General features: G+C 41.5%; 1 protein-coding gene across 1 annotated transcript in view; it reads right to left on the reverse strand.

Annotated features, from left to right (window-relative positions):
• Nucleotides 1-20,094, reverse strand: part of LOC134806413 (kinesin-like protein Klp61F) — a 38,766-nt gene that overhangs the window by 16,556 nt on the left and 2,116 nt on the right. Inside the window, exons 3-10 of the mRNA XM_063779683.1 lie at nt 15,002-15,154; nt 7,652-7,870; nt 7,108-7,196; nt 4,495-4,743; nt 4,043-4,296; nt 3,371-3,600; nt 2,435-2,598; nt 1,557-1,696 (exon numbers count right to left, since the gene is read on the reverse strand). Coding sequence (XP_063635753.1) covers nt 1,557-1,696; nt 2,435-2,598; nt 3,371-3,600; nt 4,043-4,296; nt 4,495-4,743; nt 7,108-7,196; nt 7,652-7,870; nt 15,002-15,154 — 1,498 coding nt within the window. The remainder of the gene's footprint in view (nt 1-1,556; nt 1,697-2,434; nt 2,599-3,370; nt 3,601-4,042; nt 4,297-4,494; nt 4,744-7,107; nt 7,197-7,651; nt 7,871-15,001; nt 15,155-20,094) is intronic.

Here is a 20,094-nt window from a genome sequence, read left to right on the forward strand (position 1 = left end):
CTCGGCGGCTCCATCGTGGTGGCCTCCACCGGCGCGTAGGTCACCAGCGACGTCATGACGGACGGCAGCCGACGGGCGAACGGCACCGCCGCTGTACTCGTAATGTTTCCACTGCTTCCACGTAACTTACCTTCCTTCCACATCGAGCAGTCGGGAGTCGCAGGAGCGGTCCGCTTTCACCTTGACGCCAGGACGGGATCGAGAGGACCGTGATCCACTCGCGCCGCGACCGCAGCAACAGGAGTGGGCGTGTGACGTGTCTCGGAGTCCCGCGGACTGGGAGCGCCCGCACCGCGACACCACTCCGCAGCGTCGCGGCGTCTCGGAGTCATCTCGGACGACAGCAGAAGAAAGTCGACGGCGCCGGCGCGGCGCGCGACACGGCGGGGGCGGGGGTGCCACGGGCGGGGGCTCCCTGTCGCGTCGCTTCTGAACGCCAAATAAAACTAGAATATCATTAAACTGGCTCACCGGATGGTTCGAGACAATCCAAACCTCCTTATCAGTCCTATAGAAGCGCGGCACCCAGCAGCAGCGCGCGCAGGCTGTCCGCCTCCGCGCCGCCCGGGCGCCGCGCCCGCCGCCGCAGGCACGACGCACGTTCCCTCTCCGAACGCGGAGCGACTTACGTTACCACTTGTTGATAAAAAACTACTGACGCACTTCCTACTTCGATCTCGAAAATGCGCGACCCGCCTGAGAACCGTGCCTGTCAAAGTAGGCATTTACGATGCGCAACTAACAACACGAGGTACTCCCAGGCTTGTTAACGGTAACGATTTTAGCAGCATGGTATGTAAAAAATAATTTAGCCAGAAAAATAAAAATAAAAAGTGGGTAGAATCGAAAAGCACTTTCGATCGCGGGATCGCCAAAAGACTAATAATAGCGATCTCTGCTATATTTCACTATTTAATGGAACAAGCTTTAGTTCGGAAATTTTAAAGCACCATGCTGCAAAAATGTACGCAAAAAAAATTTGCGGACCATCGGACAAGACGGTCGACGAAACAATGTGTCATGGCGGCGAGTCGCGGAAAGCGAGTAACAGTTCGCAGGAAGGGGAAGCGGAACTACGTCACGGCGTGGGGCGGAGCGACTACATAGACGCTAGCGGCATCTATCGGACACCGGAGATGTTACTCTCTCAATGGAGACCTCTGACGTAGAGTACGGAACACATAATAAATTTAAACAAGCTTTCATTGTACATTATGAGTAATTATAACTTTACTACAGCGTCAATATCACCAAAGAGAATGTCAAAAAGTGTTGCCATCTACACGAGCTTATGCCAAAGGTATGGCGCCATCGCTGGAAAAGACGACATTTAACAAATTTAACACATATCAGTGAAAGAACAAGGATCAACGTCAAATGGCGTACTAAAAGTTTTAATCATGTGTCGAAAAGTAGCAGTAAATTGACTGTGGTTACAAAAATTACTTTGACAATCCGCCTCTATATCAAGTTCTCTTTGATATTACTTATATGATCGATTTCACCATCTTACAGAGTTATGACTGTTACCACTGTTACGAATATGTTGTACAAACCCGTCTGTTGATGTAAAGCCTGCAGGGCATGTGCCAGTGAATCGATGAAGCTCTGCGTGCCGCCCGCTACCTCGCTACGAAGCGCACCCGCCTGCTGACGGTAGCTCTGTGTCACCTGGATATTCCTCGATTCCACCATTCTGGAAACATGGTTCATTAACTGTAACTCGAATTCAAAATTAGGATTTTATACAATCGTGATATGGAGAGCTTTTCAGTCGAGTACCTTATTGGGTACGAGTTAACCAAGCTTTTAAATCTCGTACCCAATAAGGCCACTCAGCATTTTATTTGGGGCAAAACAAAAAACTATGTGTAAAATCAGGGGTGCGAAACTCCTGAGATCGGTCAAACTCGGCTCCGCTCGGCTCAGCATTGCTCCGAGCAATTATTAGGGTTGGCACCACTTGACTTCCTTCTGCGTGCACGACCACAGATAAGATAATCACTTGAATTTTGACAACCCTAAATATCCGAAAGGGATAGTGCCATATATTAGAAAGGGATAGCATGATTCGACCCTGAACCGCTGTCAAACTTCGGTTTTGTAGGAAGTTTCCTTTCTGTACGGTAGTACTATTATTTATTCTGTGGTAAAATTTAACATAAGAGTAAAAATAAATAAACTACTATGTGTTATATTGTGTTGCTAAAGAATCCCAACAGTTACCTGCGTTTATCGACACCTGCGTGCAAATTGTATACGTGTGTCGCAACAGTGATATCTTTGGCCTGCACGCTTCCTCTTCGGTGGCACGATGTCCTGACTAGATGTTTCTACTACTCACACTGGAGCTTCAGTTTCAAACCTGGGCATGAACCCTGGGGCCACTAGGTTTATATGTTACTACCAGCTGTATTTTGAGTAGGTAGCATACCTGCGTTTGTCGACGTTCTCATGCAGGTTGTGCACGTGTGTCGCAGCGGTGTCGGCGACAGCGATGATATCTTTGGCTTGCGCGGTTAATTCCTCCTCAGTGGCGCGATGTCTGCTGACTAGATGTTTTTGCTCCTCGCATTGGAATTTCGTGGTTACAAGTGCCTGGAGATAAATAATAACAATAAATAATTATGAGGGGACCTCTTACACAGATCATCCTAGCCCTAAACTAAGCAAAACTTGTAGTATGGATGCTAGGCGACGATATACATACTTATATAGATAAATACATACTTAAATACGTAGAAAACACCCATGACTCAGGAACAAATATTTGTGTTCATCACACAAATAAATACCCTTACCGGGAGTCGAAACCAGGACCATCGGCTTCACAGGCAGGGCCACTACCCACTAGGCCAGACAGGTCGTCAAAGCTTCAAATTTAGTTATGTAAGGATTTTGTTTTTTTACCCTTGACCTCCAAAGACGTCAACTGACGCGCGCGGCTACTTCCTAATATCAACCTTCATACATTTCGACAAGGTTCACAATGACGCGACGCGCACGATAGGCGTAGCATTCAAAGGGTGAACCTTTTGTCTGTGTTTGTTTAGCATCCTGACCACATGTTTCAGTCAAGTTTTTGCTCTATACGGGCCGAGCGAGATTAAGGGTCCGTTGTACCGTCTGTCACCGTTAAAGCGTTCGCTAAATTTATTTGTATGGGAAATTTCATACTTCACTGCTGTTTGATGTTAATCAGTCTGTTAAATGGGGTTGGTGCAACTGGGCCTTAGTCACGACTTTAATAGGCGCGCACGTACGAAAGGTTCACTTATAATAATTTAGACTGTGTAAATAAGCCAGCTGAAGTAAATCCCCTTCGTCAATATTCTAAAGGCGATAACATGTAGATAGCATAAAAACTTACATTCTTAGTATTAACGAGCTTTTCCTTCGTGCTCTGCATAGCCTTTCTCGTACTATTCAGCTCGGACACTCTCTCTTGCAGCGTCTGGTTCAGCTCATTGAAGACTGTCTCCATACGATCCCGTTCCTCCTCCATGGCGCGCTTCTTTAGGAGCAGTTCTTGTATTTCCTTGCGTTGCTCTTCGTCTTTGAGGTTCATTTCGGCGAAGGTTTCACTGGATATACAGACGCCTGGGGAGACAATAATAAATATATTAACTACTTACATAGTTATATTTGTTTTACAGTGGGGTTGTTCTTTAATAGCCGTAACACACTACCGCACCGCACCGTAACCTTGATGCGGTGCGGTAGTGTGTTACGGCTTTAACCCCTCGTGTTAATATTTATACCCAAACAAGCGAAAGATTCCAAATTTGAACCACAAGCATAACAAATGGTCCTAAAAGTGGAATCTTGAGTGTTGCGAGAGCTTCAGGGCACGAAATAACTAACTTACCTAAGGAGGACTGCTTATAAAACATTTGAAATATAATTCAACATTCAACATTCATCAAAACATTTGAATACTAATGAACACTATTAAATATTTATCACTCAAAATCATCACTTAAATGTAAAATCCACCAGCCAATGCGAGAATACCACTCAATATTTGCATAATATTACTGACCATTTTTATCCCTAGCTGCCTGCAGATCCCTCTTCAACTTGTCTATCTCCTCAGCATACTCCTTCAGCATGGCGGTCTTGGTCATCTTCTGGTTCACCTCCGGCTTGTTCTGGATATTCTTAGCTCGGTGGGCATATTCCAGGGTGCTCATGGTCTCTTCCAGGTCCTTGTGGCCGGGGGAGATGGTGGCGATGATAGAGGTCTTGGTGCGGCCTCCGAGGGACTCTTGGAGGATTCGGGTGAGCTTGGATTCTCTGGGGGGAGAAATAAGAAATAAATACTCTATGATTACGAATATAGAACATCTCTATCACTCTTAAGTAACAACAGTAAGGGCTCTAAAGCAACCCACGCTTTTCATATTTTATGACCAAAGGGCCACTCTGATCCCTTTTCATGGGCCTGTTTGTAATAATAAGGTAAAGATACAATTGGTAATAAATAAATCTTACCTGTATGGAATATGAGGATGTCTTTCCACCAAAGCTGTAATGACTCTTCCAAGCGTCAACAAACTCTGATTGATATTCACACATTCTCGTGCCCTCTCTTTCTTTGCAGGGTTATCAGAGCCAGCTTTACTGATGTTCTCAGAGCCGGCTAAATCGACCAGGTTCAGTTTTCCGATCTTGACTAGCTCTTCGCCCTCTTGGTTGTTCTCTTTCATGTGGGCGACGATGGTGAATACTGTGTGGGAGCGGCTGAAAAAAAAAGCTGAGCTTAGAGGTCTCGTAAGTTTTTGACCCGATTTTACGAAATTAGTTTTTTATGGCGGTTCTATAGGCTACTATCGACCCGCCCCGGCTTCGCACGGGTTACACAAAACCTTAACAAATTATACACCTAAACCTTCCTCAAGAAACACGCTATTGATAGGTGAAAATCGTATGAAAATCCGTTCAGAAGTTTTCGAGTTTATCGCGAACATACATACACACAAACAGATAGACGCGGCGGGAGACTTTGTTTCATAACGTGCGCGCCGGGTCGTAGTTTCGAACCCTCGTTCTAAGGTAATATTGGGCTAAGCTTGATACAATTAATGTTAGAACATATTTTTAACCCCTGACGCAAAAAGAAGGGTGTTATATGTTTGACGCCAAAGTCTATCTGTCTGTCTGTGGCAACGGAGCTCTCCAACGGATGGTGAAAGCGAGTTTCATGTTGTATGTATGTTTGATAGAAATCGATCCAGCAGTTTGAAGAGTATCAGCTCTTTTCCATAGTGGCATTTTTGGCCTGAAATGGATTTTTTTGCCTTAAAGCGTAGGGGATTTCTTTTTATTTTTAATATTGTTGTTATTTGAGAGTTCACATCTCATGATGACTGTATTTCATATAATTTCAGTTCTTTTTCATGTGTTGGGATATAGTCAAAGTCAAACTATCTAAGTTATTAAATTTAAGGACTAACTAAATCATTTACGTCGTAAAGACAACACTTTAGATATGAATTGTTTGTTATTAGCTAATATTTCTACTGCTTCACTGTACAGATGCCATCAAATATACCCGAGTGAATAAGGTGCTCACAAATATCTCAACAAACTTCTATTGCCAACACATACGTTCAGATATTTATGACCATTTTAGCCCCTCCAATATAACTCATGGTTATACTACTAAACAAGCATGATCTAGCTACTTCTAATATGTATGAGGAAAATATTCTAAATTTCCCAACTGCTGTGCTACCATTGGTATCTATCAAAATGGTTACTTGCATATTCTAGTTGAACCAGTAACTTTTTTTAAGCTAAATATGGTAAACTAGAAACGAATGTCGGCCCTTTTTCAATAATTGGCCCCTATTGGGTTTGGGCCTCTTCAATAATGATGACTTGCCTAAAAAATAAGCGTCTATAAGTCTGCACTTTAACCTTTTGACAGCCACAGACGGCTATGGCCGTCAGCTTCGCCAATGCAATAGGGATTACGCAGGACTCCGTGAAGTTTAATTTCGCTTAAATAATGGCGATCGCCAGGCGTCCGCGGCACGGCACATTCCTTCGCCGTCTGGCGTTCAAAAGGTTAAAAGATATGGGTAGTATATCCCTAGTATCCCTACCCTAAATACAAGCTCTAAAATATTATGCAGTTTTATTTGTTCTACTTGGTTCTACCTACGAAGCTACAAGCTTTATATCTTGTCTGTATATGGTTCCTCATCATAGATATTACAGAAAGCAACCCAAGAGCAAATTTGTCCTCAAAAAGTTTTTAATTTATTTCTTATTAAATTTAGTATATAACGAGGAAACATAAACAATAGGAAACAGGTACTTTCTAACAGTTCCACTTACTAGGACAATGTAGGCTTGCCATTGGGATTCTCACTGCAATATTTGTAAAGTACAAATAAAAATAATAATTACTAAAATCATGTTTAAAAATAAAATATTTTTTTATCGGGACAGGTGGCACACTCTCGTTTCGGAGGCCAAAATTATCTTTGGGTCGCTGAGCAGAATAGTTAGTTAGTTATTTTTTGAAAAAAAAAAAAGAACATTAGGTTGTGGAAGTACATAGCTGCTGTTTAATGGTAAGGGTGGTATTCCAATTGTCCAATGTGCATTGCGTGTCACTCTCATTAAGCAAAATGTGAGACGCAAATACACATTGGAGCAAGATATTGGATAAATGGAATACAAATCTAAGGTAATAAAAGTAATATTATAAAAGCATTTGTTTATAATACACCTCTACATGTTATAGAAAAAATCAGTGCATCTTTATAATGCACCTTGTCGAAATTCACGGAGGTTGATATTGGGCTGTAGCCGCGCGCATTAGTTGACGTCATTGACGGTCAAAGGGTTAACCTTTTCGACGCCAACGACGGATATATTCGAACCGCAGATCCAACGCCAAAGATGGATTAATCCGTCACAGACCACAGAGCAACATAGACCTACGTGCATATGCATAAAGTTCAATTTCAGTTTTGACAATTCGGTGACGACGGTGACGTGGCGTCCGAGTGGCTTTTGTGTTTGACACGGCGTCGAAAAGGTTAAAAAAGAAAACAAGAAATATAATACAACATATAACTAATGTTTCCTTACCTGGATTGTGCATTCATAAGTGTAGAAGCCACTCGCTTTCTTTCTTGGCCCTGTTCCATAATCTTGTATACTTCATTCTTGTTGTATACCTAAAACATATTATTTTTCATTTTTAGTTTAGTTAAAATCAAACGTAGACAGCTAATAGGATTAAAGAGTATTTTAAAGAAACAGGTCATAATCATCATAATATCAGCCGAAGATGTCCACTGCTAGATATAGTCTTGTAGAGACAAGTCCCACGATGTCCATCAGTCCATTTTTTGGGGCCTTTATTTCCTGCATCCTCTGGTTCATGAACCTTTCTGCGAGCAAGCAGGGTTTTACCAGCAATGAGCCCCGCCTAGTGATATTTGGCGTAAGTGTATGTAAGAAATGCAAGCAGAAATCATCACCCCACACAGCGGCTTGAACGTCGGCGTCTAGTCAGCGCTACGGAAAATGGCGTCGCTGCGCAGTTGCGCCAACGTTGCGTCGAGCAGCAGCCATAGTTGACTAGACGCTGACCCTCAGGAGACGCTAGTGTGGGGTGGCCCTAACTTACCGTAATCTCTTCCAATCCGTTAACAATATTAGATCCCTTCCTAGTAACGTCCTCATAGATCCTAAGCTTCGAGTTGTCTTCAGAAGAAGACAGCAGATCAAATAATTCTTCATTATATAGTTCCAAGTATGACACTCGGACTGTGTACTCGGTGTTCGAGATACGTAGCTCGTCGAATAGTTGGCTGAGAGCGCGGGGAATGATGCCGGCCATAGGGTCCTGTTAAAAAAATGGTTCAAGTACTTGTATACGATTTTTTTTTAATTACAGGTGAACTAGTCATTAAGGAACAAAATATATATTATACCTTTAATTTTATAAGGGACACACAATGCAATCTCTTGTCATAAATGTACAGAATATAATCAGGTATAATTTTCCAATAAAGTAATACATGTTACAGTAGCTGTGCTGTCTTTTGCTGAAACTTTTCCTATTCTAAATTATGCTCACAATTTGCTTGTTTAACAAAAATATGTCTTTATGTAGCACATTTATACTGTAGCGTCTGTAGCCCCATGCCACACCAGGAACATACGTAAAGAACTCTCTACACTCAAATCTAGTGCTGCACCCAACGCCACATACAGTAGACCCTTTACGGTAGATGAGGTCACAAAAGCTTTGAGCCACATCTCAACGAACAAAGCTTGTGGAGAGGATGGTATATTTCCTGAATTCCTTATTCATAGTGGACCAAAGACCCGCGCGTGGATGGCAAACTTTTACACTTCCATAATGGATTCCGGGAAAATACCTACATCATTAAAACGGGCTAGGGTAATCGCTATCCTCAAACCTGGAAAGTCTGACGACAAAGCAGAGAGCTATAGACCAATCGCTCTCTTAAGCGTTGTATACAAATTACTGGAAAGACTAGTCCACAATCGCATTCATGACGCCGTAAACGCAATCATCCCCCAGGAACAGGCCGGCTTTAGACCTAACCGTAGCTGCTGTGATCAGGTGCTCGCTCTCACAACACATGTCGAAAACGGGTTTAATAAGAACCTTAAATCATCTGCGGTTTTTATCGACTTGACTGCTGCATACGATACAGTTTGGCGCCAGGGATTGTTATATAAACTGTTGAAAATAATCCCGTGCATGAACAGGGTGACCACTCTTTACTATAACCAAAATTCCCTGACTTTTCCCGGTTTTCCAGGCGTTTTTTCAAGATTTTCCCTGACCATAATCTTAAATGTAATCAATATAAAATATATAATTGGAATACATTTTTGAGTTTTTGCAGAATCTGAATAGCTCAGTTGGTAAGAGCGAAAGCATAGTTAGACGGAAGTCGTGGGTGTGAACCTACGTCAGGTGACGTTTTTGTACTGTTTCATTGTAATTTGCTATCACAGTTCATACAACAGTTTATACAATTACCCTATATAATTAATTAATTACGTTTTGCGTATTATGGTACAAAAGCGACGAATTGAGAAACCTAATTTTTTGAAGTCGGTTAAAAATCTTGGGTATAACTGAAACAAAACTACTAGTGTCCGACCGAAACATGTTTTTTTGTCGAAACCGAAAATTTTGTAAACTTGTTAAAATCGTGGAAAAAATGTCATAAAACCGCTTTTATACACAAATTAAGGGGCTTTCAACACCCAATGTCCTTGAAATTGATGTTACTTAATACTTAAGCAGTTTATATAGAAAAACTATTTGTTTTAATAAAGCAAAATAAAAAAGAAGTTAAAATTCATTATATTTAAAAGACCGTGGTCATACTCGATACATGATTGAACGAAATAGCCCAATAAAAAATAATAGGGAGTACTTATTACTGCAATGTTCTGCCGCCAGAGAGCAGCACTAGTGCACATACTAAACCATAAGAGTAACTTATACATACAAGGCCTTAAACAATTTTTTGATATAAAATAATAACAAAATCTATTACAACTTGGTAATCTGTTTTTCCAATAACGCAGCTTCTTTGGCAGCTCCTTCGAGAATTTTTCGCCTTTTTGTTTCTAGTTCTCTGACCATTTCCGCAGCTTTTCTTTTTTCTGCTCTGATTTTCGCCTCTGGACTTAAATTTTCCATCTTATTGTGTAGCTCCTCCGTGTACAAGGATTGAGCATTACGAGCCGCGTGGATAATTTTATTTTTTTCAATATTTATTTTGTCTATACCGCCGTGGTAGGATATAGCGTTACCTATTATTAACCTATTTAGCGGCAGACGTACGACCCCAATTTCATAGAAAACCGCAAATCGATGTACAGGTTAGCCGTTTGGCACACGCATACTATAGTTCGTTTTTTTTAGCATTAGAAATAAGGTAAACAATCATGATGTGTCTTTTAATTTAAAAACACATTTTAAAAATAAGTTACGGCAAATATGTAACAATTATGAATTGAATACGATAATTTATATTCTTCTGCTTTCATAAGTATTAAATTTTGATTTTTATAAAGCGTTTTTCAATTAAAAGACTTGTTCAAAATCGCTTACCTTCTTGCAAGTTCTTTCTAATTCTAAAAAAAAAGTACTATACAGATCAAAATTAAATTTTTGACCCGCAGTTCCTAAAAAAATTTTCATAGGAGAAGCCCAAACTTGGTATGTTTTGAAAACTATTTTTGTTTTAATTTAAAAAAAAATTGGCCAAGTGCGAGTCGGACTCGCACACGAAGGGACGGAACCCTTTACTCGTGTCTATAAAAACGGTCACCCAACCAAGTACTGACCCCGCCCGACGTTCCTTAACTTCGGTCAAAAATCACGTTTGTTGTATGGGAGCTAGGGCATGCAGTACCAGTCCCGGTACCAAGAATTTCATTTCCCGGTTCTGGGCATGGCCGGAACCGGGATTCCCGGTTCTTCCCGGTTCTCAAGGCATCTTTTGATTACTTTTAAGAAATTGTTTGTGTTAGCGTATAATCTTTATGAATGACTTATTTTCATATAAATAATTGCATAAGAATTCAACGATGTCATCGGTTGGCTTAGCGAAAATCATTTAAAGGTAAATCTTAGCAAAACAAAATTTATCCAGTTTAGATCATACAAAGCAGCGCCACAGACAATAAAAATTTTACATGACAACATCAAAATAGAAGAAGTAGAAGACTCTGTATTCTTAGGCATAACTTTAGACACTCACTGTAACTGGAAACGACATGTAGAAAATGTATGTAAGAAAGTTAATAAATTTATATATGTATTATGGAGACTCAAAGAAACGGTTTCGCAAAAAACAGCTCTTGTAACATATCATGCTTATATCGAGTCCATTTTTAGATATGGGATCCTCTTATGGGGAAACTCAGTTGAAATAGAACGTGCATCTGTAGCCCAAAGAAAGTGCATTAAAACTATTTGTGGTAAAGGTCGCAGAGAATCGTGCCGACTTGATTTTGCAAAGCTTAACTTATTAACACTGACAAGCCTATACATTTACGAAGCAGCTGTCTTTGTGAAGAAGAATCTAGAACTCTTCCCGCCATTTAATAATATAAATAATAGACCTCTTCGACAGTACCAAATGACACTACCGCCCTATAACCTTAAAATAAGAAAAATAGGCGCATATCACATGTGTATACAAATTTTTAACAAAATTCCTGCAAACATAAAGACGCTACCATTTAACGAGTTCAAATTTAAATTGAAAAATATATTGTGTAATGCAAGTTTTTATAACATTGATGAATATTTTAATTATAAATTCTAACTATTACTTACTTCATTGTGACATGTTAACGTTTGATACTATAAATTCTAATTTTTACTTCATTGTGACATGTAAACTTTTGACATCATAAATCCTAATTTAATTATAAATTCTAACTATTACTTAATTATGACATGTAAACTTTGACATTATAAATTCTAATTCTTACCTAATTTTGACATGTAAACTTTTGACATTATAAATTTTAATTTTTACTTCATTTTAACATGTAATCTTTTTACATAGGTAAGTAAGACAATTAGATTTAACTATAATAGATTGATGAACTTAGGCGCTGAATTTGAATGACTAACTGACTGTAGAACTTGATGTTTGTATTTAATAATTTAAATTTTGATAATATTTTAATAAACGCGACATTTTTGTAACGTATTTTCCTTTGACATGCATGAACTATGTCAATACAAATAATTTTCACATGCCATAAGGCCGAACATATCATGGGTCAATATGTACACTTAATAATATCTACTGTACCATATGTTCTCGTGAATAAACTTTCATTTCATTTCATTTCATTTCATTTCATTTCATTTCAAACGACTTATTTTATTATAAACAAACACTTATTGGCGTTCCAACCTATTTTACGAAATTAACCGGCACCCTTTGCCTCCGCCTGGGCCGAGCCACACGGCCGTAGCGTAGTCGATGCACTCAGCACTATTATGACGGCACGGCCTGCTTGCACGAATGCCTACTTTACTAGGTTAGTTTGTCGGGTTATTTGGGTGCGCCGTTTCATAGAACCATTATTAAATGTTATATAATGTCCCGAGCTATAGTACTAAAACATTACTACTATTGAAATGGGAATAAATAGTCATATGATGAGAACCGGGAAGTACCGGTACCGGGTCTTCAGTACCGGTTCTTTTGACACCATAAAATTCCCGGGAATTCCCGGGAATATGAGAACCGGGAATTCCCGGGAGCATGCCCTAATGGGAGCCCCACTTAAATCTTTATTTTATTCCGTTTTTAGGGTAAATCTTTACTTTATGGACCGTCGAATTTTGGGGCGGGGAGGGGGGGAAGGGGTGGGGGGGGGGGGAGAGGGCTACCCCCCAGTCCAACCCCTATGGCGCGGAACCCCATGGTTATGGAGATATCCATGGTTAAAGTTTGTATGGAATTATGTACTATGAAATAAGGGATTACAGCAAAATTTTGGGAGACGGGGTGCGGCGTGAGGGGGGGCGCTGAGGGGCGGTGAAGCTGTTAGATCTGGGTTAGCTCCGGCGCTGCGGAAGAGCAGCCCTTCCGCCCTCGCGTGACAAAGCACGCTCACTACACTCGGCTCCGCAGCTTCGCCTTACTGGCTGCCCTCCCTCCGCGCCTCCGTTTTTGGAATTGCTCTCTAGGGGTAGGACAGACAAGACCACGTGGATAGTGGGGTGCTCTGATTCGGTTTTAAGTGACCTTGACATTTTGGGTACCTTGAGATTCTGGTGACCAAAGATTTTGGTGACCTTGAGATTCTAGTGACCAAAGATTTTGGTGACCTTGAGATTTTGGTGACCATAAGATTTCGTGACCTGAGATGTTGTGTGACCTTGAGGATGGTGGTGTGGTATAAAAGGTAATATAAATTAACACAAAACGGCACCTATCAACATCTGCTATCACATTTCTCCTTTATTTCATAGTAATTTCATACAAACTTTAACCATGGATATCTCCATAACCATGGGGTTCCGCGCCATGGGGGTTGGACTGGGGGGTAGCCCTTTGCACCCTCTACCCCCCCATTCCCAACACACCCTCCAAATCGACGGTCCATAAAGTAAAGATTAGCCAGCTTTTTCATATGATACCAAGCCCCGATGCAAATGTGCGTCCACCATCATACAAGTTTGTTCCTAGGCCACGCCCCCTGGTCATGAATGCGTTAAACTAATTATAGTAGATATATATTATAATGTTTGCAGATGGTAAAATTAATATTTTATTTTTATTTTATTATGTACATACAGAGACAATTTTTATTCCCTGACCTCCATTAAATTTCCCTGACAATTCCCTGACTTTTCCATGACCAGCGAAATTCCCTGACTTTTCCCGGTTTTCCCGGTTTTCCAGAAAGTGGCCACCCTGATTGAAAATCTACAGGCTTATTGAAAACACCCTTACTAATAGGCCGATACAGGTTTTCCTGGGTGACGAAACCAGCAGCGTCAGAACACTAAACAATGGGCTCCCGCAGGGTTCTGTCCTAGCCCCTCTCCTGTTCAATATCTACGTGCATGACCTTCCCGATACTGTGTCACGTAAATTCGGATACGCCGACGACCTGGCTATGATTACCCAACACCACAAAATGGATTCCACCGAACCAATCCTACAAAGAGACCTGGAAGCCCTCGACGACTTATTCACCCGGTGGCGCCTCTGTCCTAACCCAAGTAAGACGGAAGTCTGCTGCTTCCACCTTAACAATAAGCTTGCAGAAAGAACACTGACAGTCAAGTTTAAAGGCACAATACTTAAACATAACCCGCACCCCAAGTACCTTGGAGTTACCCTGGACAGAAGTCTTACTTACAAGTGTCACCTACAAAAAGTATCGGCTAAACTGCAGACCAGGAATAGTCTAGTGCAAAAATTAACAGGAACAACTTGGGGAGCCTCTGCCTCCTGTCTCCGAACCACAGCGCTGGCCCTGGTTTACTCGACGGCTGAGTACTGTGCCCCAGTCTGGATAAATAGTGTTCATACCTCAGCCATCGACACGCAGCTAAACCAGACTCTCCGTCTAATAACGGGATGCCTTAAGCCAACACCCACCCACTGGCTTCCAGCTCTTAGCCACATAGCCCCTGCGCACCTGCGAAGAGAAAAATGCCTCCAACGCGAATTATCAAAAGCGCACTGCAGTCCTAGCCTACCAATCCACCAAGACCTCGAGGGCTTCGGAAGTAAACGCCTTAAATCCCGAAACCCCCCTGCATTACTGATGGGAAATTCCCTGACCACCCGGACCCTGGAGGAGGCATGGACCACAGAATGGGAAGCCCTCAGAGACCAAGCCAACCCCTTCTCTACTTTACCCCTGCGTGTACCCCCAGTAGGCTTCAAGGAACCCCGCCGGGTGTGGTCCGCCCTTAACCGCCTAAGAACAGGAGTTGGCAACTGCGGCCACCACTGGTATAAATGGGGCTGGAGCTCCTCTCCTGCCTGTAACTGCGGGCACCCAGATCAGACCATCAACCACATCATTCTGGAATGCCCCCTTACTAGATACACAGGCCAAGTAGACGATTTTAAGACCCTGTCAGATGAAGCAGTTGCGTACCTGGGAAGGGCGAAATTTTAACAAAACCTTTGACATTGTAATCCAGTGACATGTACATATGCCATACGATAAATAAAATAAAGCCCCATTTAGATGTTCGAGAACTTGCATGAAAAAATGCGGTATTTGGTGGCCGATCGACTGAATTCATTATACTCTATACTTAGCAATATATCAAATATTGCATGCTAGTTCTTTAACGGCCTAAATAGGGATTATCAGACACTTTTGAACGCAAACTGTAGATTTATTTCTATTAGGAAAAGTATACCAGGGTGGCAGATATTTTTGGCGCGTTGTTTCATCGGCTCCTATCGATGCTGACTGTACTCACATTCTGCCAGTTGACGTTCTCATCGCCGGTGCTCTCGCCGACCATAGTGTGCGTCTTGCCGGTGCCTGTCTGCCCGTAGGCGAACACCGTGCAGTTGTAGCCGCATAGCACCTCCTTTATCAATGGACTTACTACTTGTTGGTACACTTCAATCTGTGAAAATATCAAGGGCATTAGCAAAATATATTTTTTTTCTGCAGTACAATTTCATAGAAGCGCTGGTGGCCTAGGAAGCGCTGGTGGCCTAGGAAGCGCTGGTGGCCTAGCGGTAAGAGCGTGGGACTTGCAATCCGGAGGTCGCGGGTTCAAACCCCGGCTCGTACCAATGAGTTTTTCGGAACTTATGTACGAAATATCATTTGATATTTACCAGTCGCTTTTCGGTGAAGGAAAACATCGTGAGGAAACCGGACTAATCCCAATAAGGCCTAGTTTCCCCTCTGGGTTGGAAGGTCAGATGGCAGTCGCTTTCGTAAAAACTAGTGCCTACGTCAAATCATGGGATTAGTTGTCAAGCGGACCCCAGGCTCTCATGAGCGAGAAAGAAGAGACAATTTCATAGTAGTACATAGAAAACTAGTTGTGTCGCCAGGTTCCAACTTGTACCTTATCTCACTCGTGATATAGACTGCCGGTTATTATCTAACTGTAATAGGTAGGAATGAAACTGACAAAAAGCTAAGTAGGAAACAGGTAGTATCACTCCTCAGGCTTTGTTCAGCACATTCCATCAAATAAATTCAAGCACCTTATGAAATTAGCTGCATCACCAAATTGCCAAGAGTGCAATAAAATAGAAGATGTCCACCATGTGTTGATGGAATGTGTCCTCAATGAGGCGCTGAGGAGACATGACATTTATCAAATCTACCAACATAGGTAGTTGCAACATCGTCGTGCCATTGCCACTATACCACCCGTAGTATAACACACATACAAGTACTTAGGTATGCATGTAGATAACAATTTTAACTGGAAAACACATGTTACTGCAGTTTGTTCTAAACTCCGTTCAGTCCTAAGCAAGTTATATCACTTAAATAGATTAATTAATAAAAAGACAATGTTCGTTGTTTATTACGCGTTAGTGGACTCAACCATTAATTATGGTCTAAGTGTATATGGTCGAACTTTTCATACTTATTTAGACGAAATTAAAAAAATACAGTTAAGATCTATGAAATACCTAGTTAATAAAAAAATTAAAAATAGGCTTAAAGGGAATTACGACAAATTGTACAAGATATGTAAAATACTTCCTATACATCAAAAGGTGCAATACTTGATAGCAGTAGAAAATTGTTTTGATGATGACTAAATTTAAGAGCGCTCTTACAAGAAAAGTCGAAATAATGCAAAATTGATGATACTAGTCGACGAAATTCAGGACTTTGCGCTCATTATTAGAAACAATGAGTACTTGTTCCAGTAAAAGCGTCTTCTTATCTTTATAAATATCGTTGTAAATATTAGAAAAAGGACTTATTAAATTAGTAATGATTTTTTTTCTGATGGTCGTTTCCGAAAAACCCCGTGAAGCACTGAATGGCGAGCTCTTATTTGGAAATGTTGAGAATTTTACTCTGCTAAACCTGGCTATTTTGTATTACTAATACCCTGTACTTTAGGCATATCAAACTATATTTTTCCTACATACCTTTGAGAAAGAGAAAATCAAAGTAAAACGAACTCGATTTTCTCTCCGAAACAAGTGTCAATTCCTACGAAAATCTACTTAATATCGAAGTCATTTTCATACTCAAGCAATCTGCAACGTTTGCTTATACTGTTGGTATACATTAGTGTTTATGAAATTCTACTATAATTTTTTGGCAATTTTTTGAAAACTACTCTATATTACCGATGACGCGCGCTGCGCCAGCTCAGTGCCGCGGCAGAGCTTGTAGAGGCAGGACGTGTGTCGGTCGGCTCCGCACATTTTCAACGGCGACGACGAGGTTTTTTATCATTGTGTGCGGCGGGCGCCGTGTAAAACGCTATACTGTGTGCGTGTAAACCGCAACGAGAGACTTTGATCCTAGCACTGTTTTTATAGTATTATAATTTATAATGGTACAGTTTAATAAACTACCGGACAGGATTAAAAATATTTGAAACGACCTGACATTCTATATGTATTTATTTGACTCAAGATAGTACTCAGGGTCTGATGATGGAGCCGGAAGGTGGTCACCGGTACTAATCAACCATGCAACTAAACCACTTCGTGTTTAGGCTCGTTTTATTCATCTCAACAAGATCTTTGACACAAGATAGTACTCAGGGTCTGATGATGGAGCCGGAAGGTGGTCACCGGTACCAATCAACCATGCAACTAAACCACTTCGTGTTTGGGCTCGTTTGATTCGGCTCAACAAGATCTTTGACTTAAGATAGTACTCAGGGTCTGATGATGGAGCCGGAAGGTGGTCACCAGTACCAATCAACAATGCAACTAAACCACTTCGTGTTTAGGCTCGTTTTATTCGTCTCAACAAGATCTTTGACTTAAGATAATACTCAGGGTCTGATGATGGAGCCGGAAGGTGGTCACCGGTACCAATCAACCATGCAACTAAACCACTTTGTGTTTAGGCTAGTTTGATTCGTCTCAACAAGATCTTTGACACAAGATAGTACTCAGGGTCTGATGATGGAGCCGGCAGGTGGTCACCGGTACCAATCAACCATGCCACTAAACCACTTCGTGTTTAGGCTCGTTTGATTTGTCGCAACAAGATCTTTGACACAAGGTAGTACTGAGGGTCTGATGATGGAGCCGGAAGGTGGTCACCGGTACCAATCAACCATGCAACTAAACCACTTCGTGTTTAGGCTCGTTTTATTCATCTCAACAAGATCTTTGACACAAGATAGTACTCAGGGTCTGATGATGGAGCCGGAAGGTGGTCACCGGTACCAATCAACCATGCAACTAAACCACTTCGTGTTTGGGCTCGTTTGATTCGGCTCAACAAGATCTTTGACTTAAGATAGTACTCAGGGTCTGATGATGGAGCTGGAAGGTGGTCACCGGTACCAATCAACCATGCAACTAAACCACTTCGTGTTTAGGCTCGTTTGATTCGTCTCAACAAGACCTTGGACACAAGATAGTACTCAGGATCTGATGATGGAGCTGGAAGGTGGCCACGGGTACCAGTCTACCATGTAACTGAATCACTTCGTGTTTGGGCTCGTTTGATTTGTCGCAACAAGATCTTTGACACAAGGTAGTACTGAGGGTCTGATGATGGATCCGGAAGGTGGTGACCGGTACCAATCAACCATGCAACTAAACCACTTCGTGTTTGGCTTCGTTCGATTCGTCGCAACAAGATCTTTGACACAAGTTAGTACTCAGGGTCTCATGATGGAGCTGGACTGTGGCCACGGGTACCAGTCTACCATGTAACTGAACCACTTCGTGTTTGGGCTCGTTTGATTCGTCGCAATAAGATGTTTGACACAAGATACTACTCAGGGTCTGATGATGGAGCTGATGATGATAGACAGGTACCCGTCGCCACCTTCGCGCTCCATCATCAGACCCTGAGTACTACCTTGTGTCAAAGATCTTGTTGAGATGAATAAAACGTGCCTAAACACGAAATGGTTTAGTTGCATGGTTGATTGGTACCGGTGACCACCTTCCAGCTCCATCATCAGACTCTGAGTATCACCTAGTGTCAAAGATCTTGTTGAGACGAATCAAACGATCCTAAACACGATGTGGTTTAGTTGCATGGTTGATTGGTACCGGTGACCACCTTCCGGCTCCAACATCAGACCCTGAGTACTATCTTGTGTCAAAGATCTTGTTGAAACGAATAAAACGAGCCTAAACACGAAGTGGTTTAGTTGCATGGTTGATTGGTACCGGTGACCACCTTCCAGCTCCATCATCAGACTCTGAGTATCACCTAGTGTCAAAGATCTTGTTGAGACGAATCAAACGATCCTAAACACGATGTGGTTTAGTTGCATGGTTGATTGGTAATGGTACCTTCCAGCTCCATCATCAGACCCTGAGTACTGTCTTGTGTCAAAGATCTTGTTGAGACGAATCAAACGAGCCCAAACACGAAGTTGTTTAGTTACATGATAGACTGGTACCCGTGGCCACCTTCCAGCTCCATCATCAGACCCTGTGTATCTTCAGTGTCAAAGATCTTGTTGAGACGAATCAAACGAGCCTAATCATGTTACTACATGGTTGATTGGTATCCGTGACCACCTTAATCATCATCAGATCCTCAGTACCAGTTCGTTTTTAAACCCTCGTTGATACAAACTTTACAACCTATAGGTACCAAATGCAATGACGAAACATGTAAATAAGCGAGTAGGTACCTATAATTTCTTTCGAGTAATATACCTTCATAAGTACGAGTATGGGGCTATTCATAAATTACGTCGTTTCAAATGGGAAGTGGGGGGGGGGGGTCTGGACATCGGATGATGGTAACATGACGTAGGAGGAAACAGATTCATCCGAAGCTTGATTTTTGGATGATTTGAGGGGTGGGGGGGGGGGTCAAAAATCGTCAAAAATAGATGACGTAATTTATGAACAGCCCCTATGTACATTTGCACTGCATTTAGTATTTTCGTACTTACCAAATAACAGTTTTAGAACTTTAAAAGTTAAGTACAGTTAGTGTTGTTATGGTTGATTTCAATATGCTTCGCGAAGGATCAAGAATGTTTAATCCATCATTGTAGTGCGAGTGTGGTAGAAGGGATCGGCGAACTGAGCTCGCACGGCCTGCCGCAGCGCGTAAAATACCTAAACTCGCTCAACGCCGAAATGTAATAGCGCTCTTAAGGTGTTGAAACAAAGTAGATATAGAACAAAGAGCATAAGGCTTAAAAAAATTGTACAAAATACTGCTAAAAACTATTATGGCAAAAGAACTGATTTGTTTTTGATACCAAAATTGTATAACGAAATTAACTACCTAAGGGAAGAAAATAAATGTAGTAGGGCTAAATTTAAAGCTGAGTTAAAAAATACGTTATTGGATAATATACCCTAACATTTAAACTGTACCTAAAATATACCTGAATTTAGTTGTTAAGTTAAGTTTAGC

This window comes from Cydia splendana, chromosome 1 (genome assembly GCF_910591565.1).
Source record: "Cydia splendana chromosome 1, ilCydSple1.2, whole genome shotgun sequence".
Taxonomy (NCBI): Eukaryota; Metazoa; Arthropoda; class Insecta; order Lepidoptera; family Tortricidae; genus Cydia; species Cydia splendana.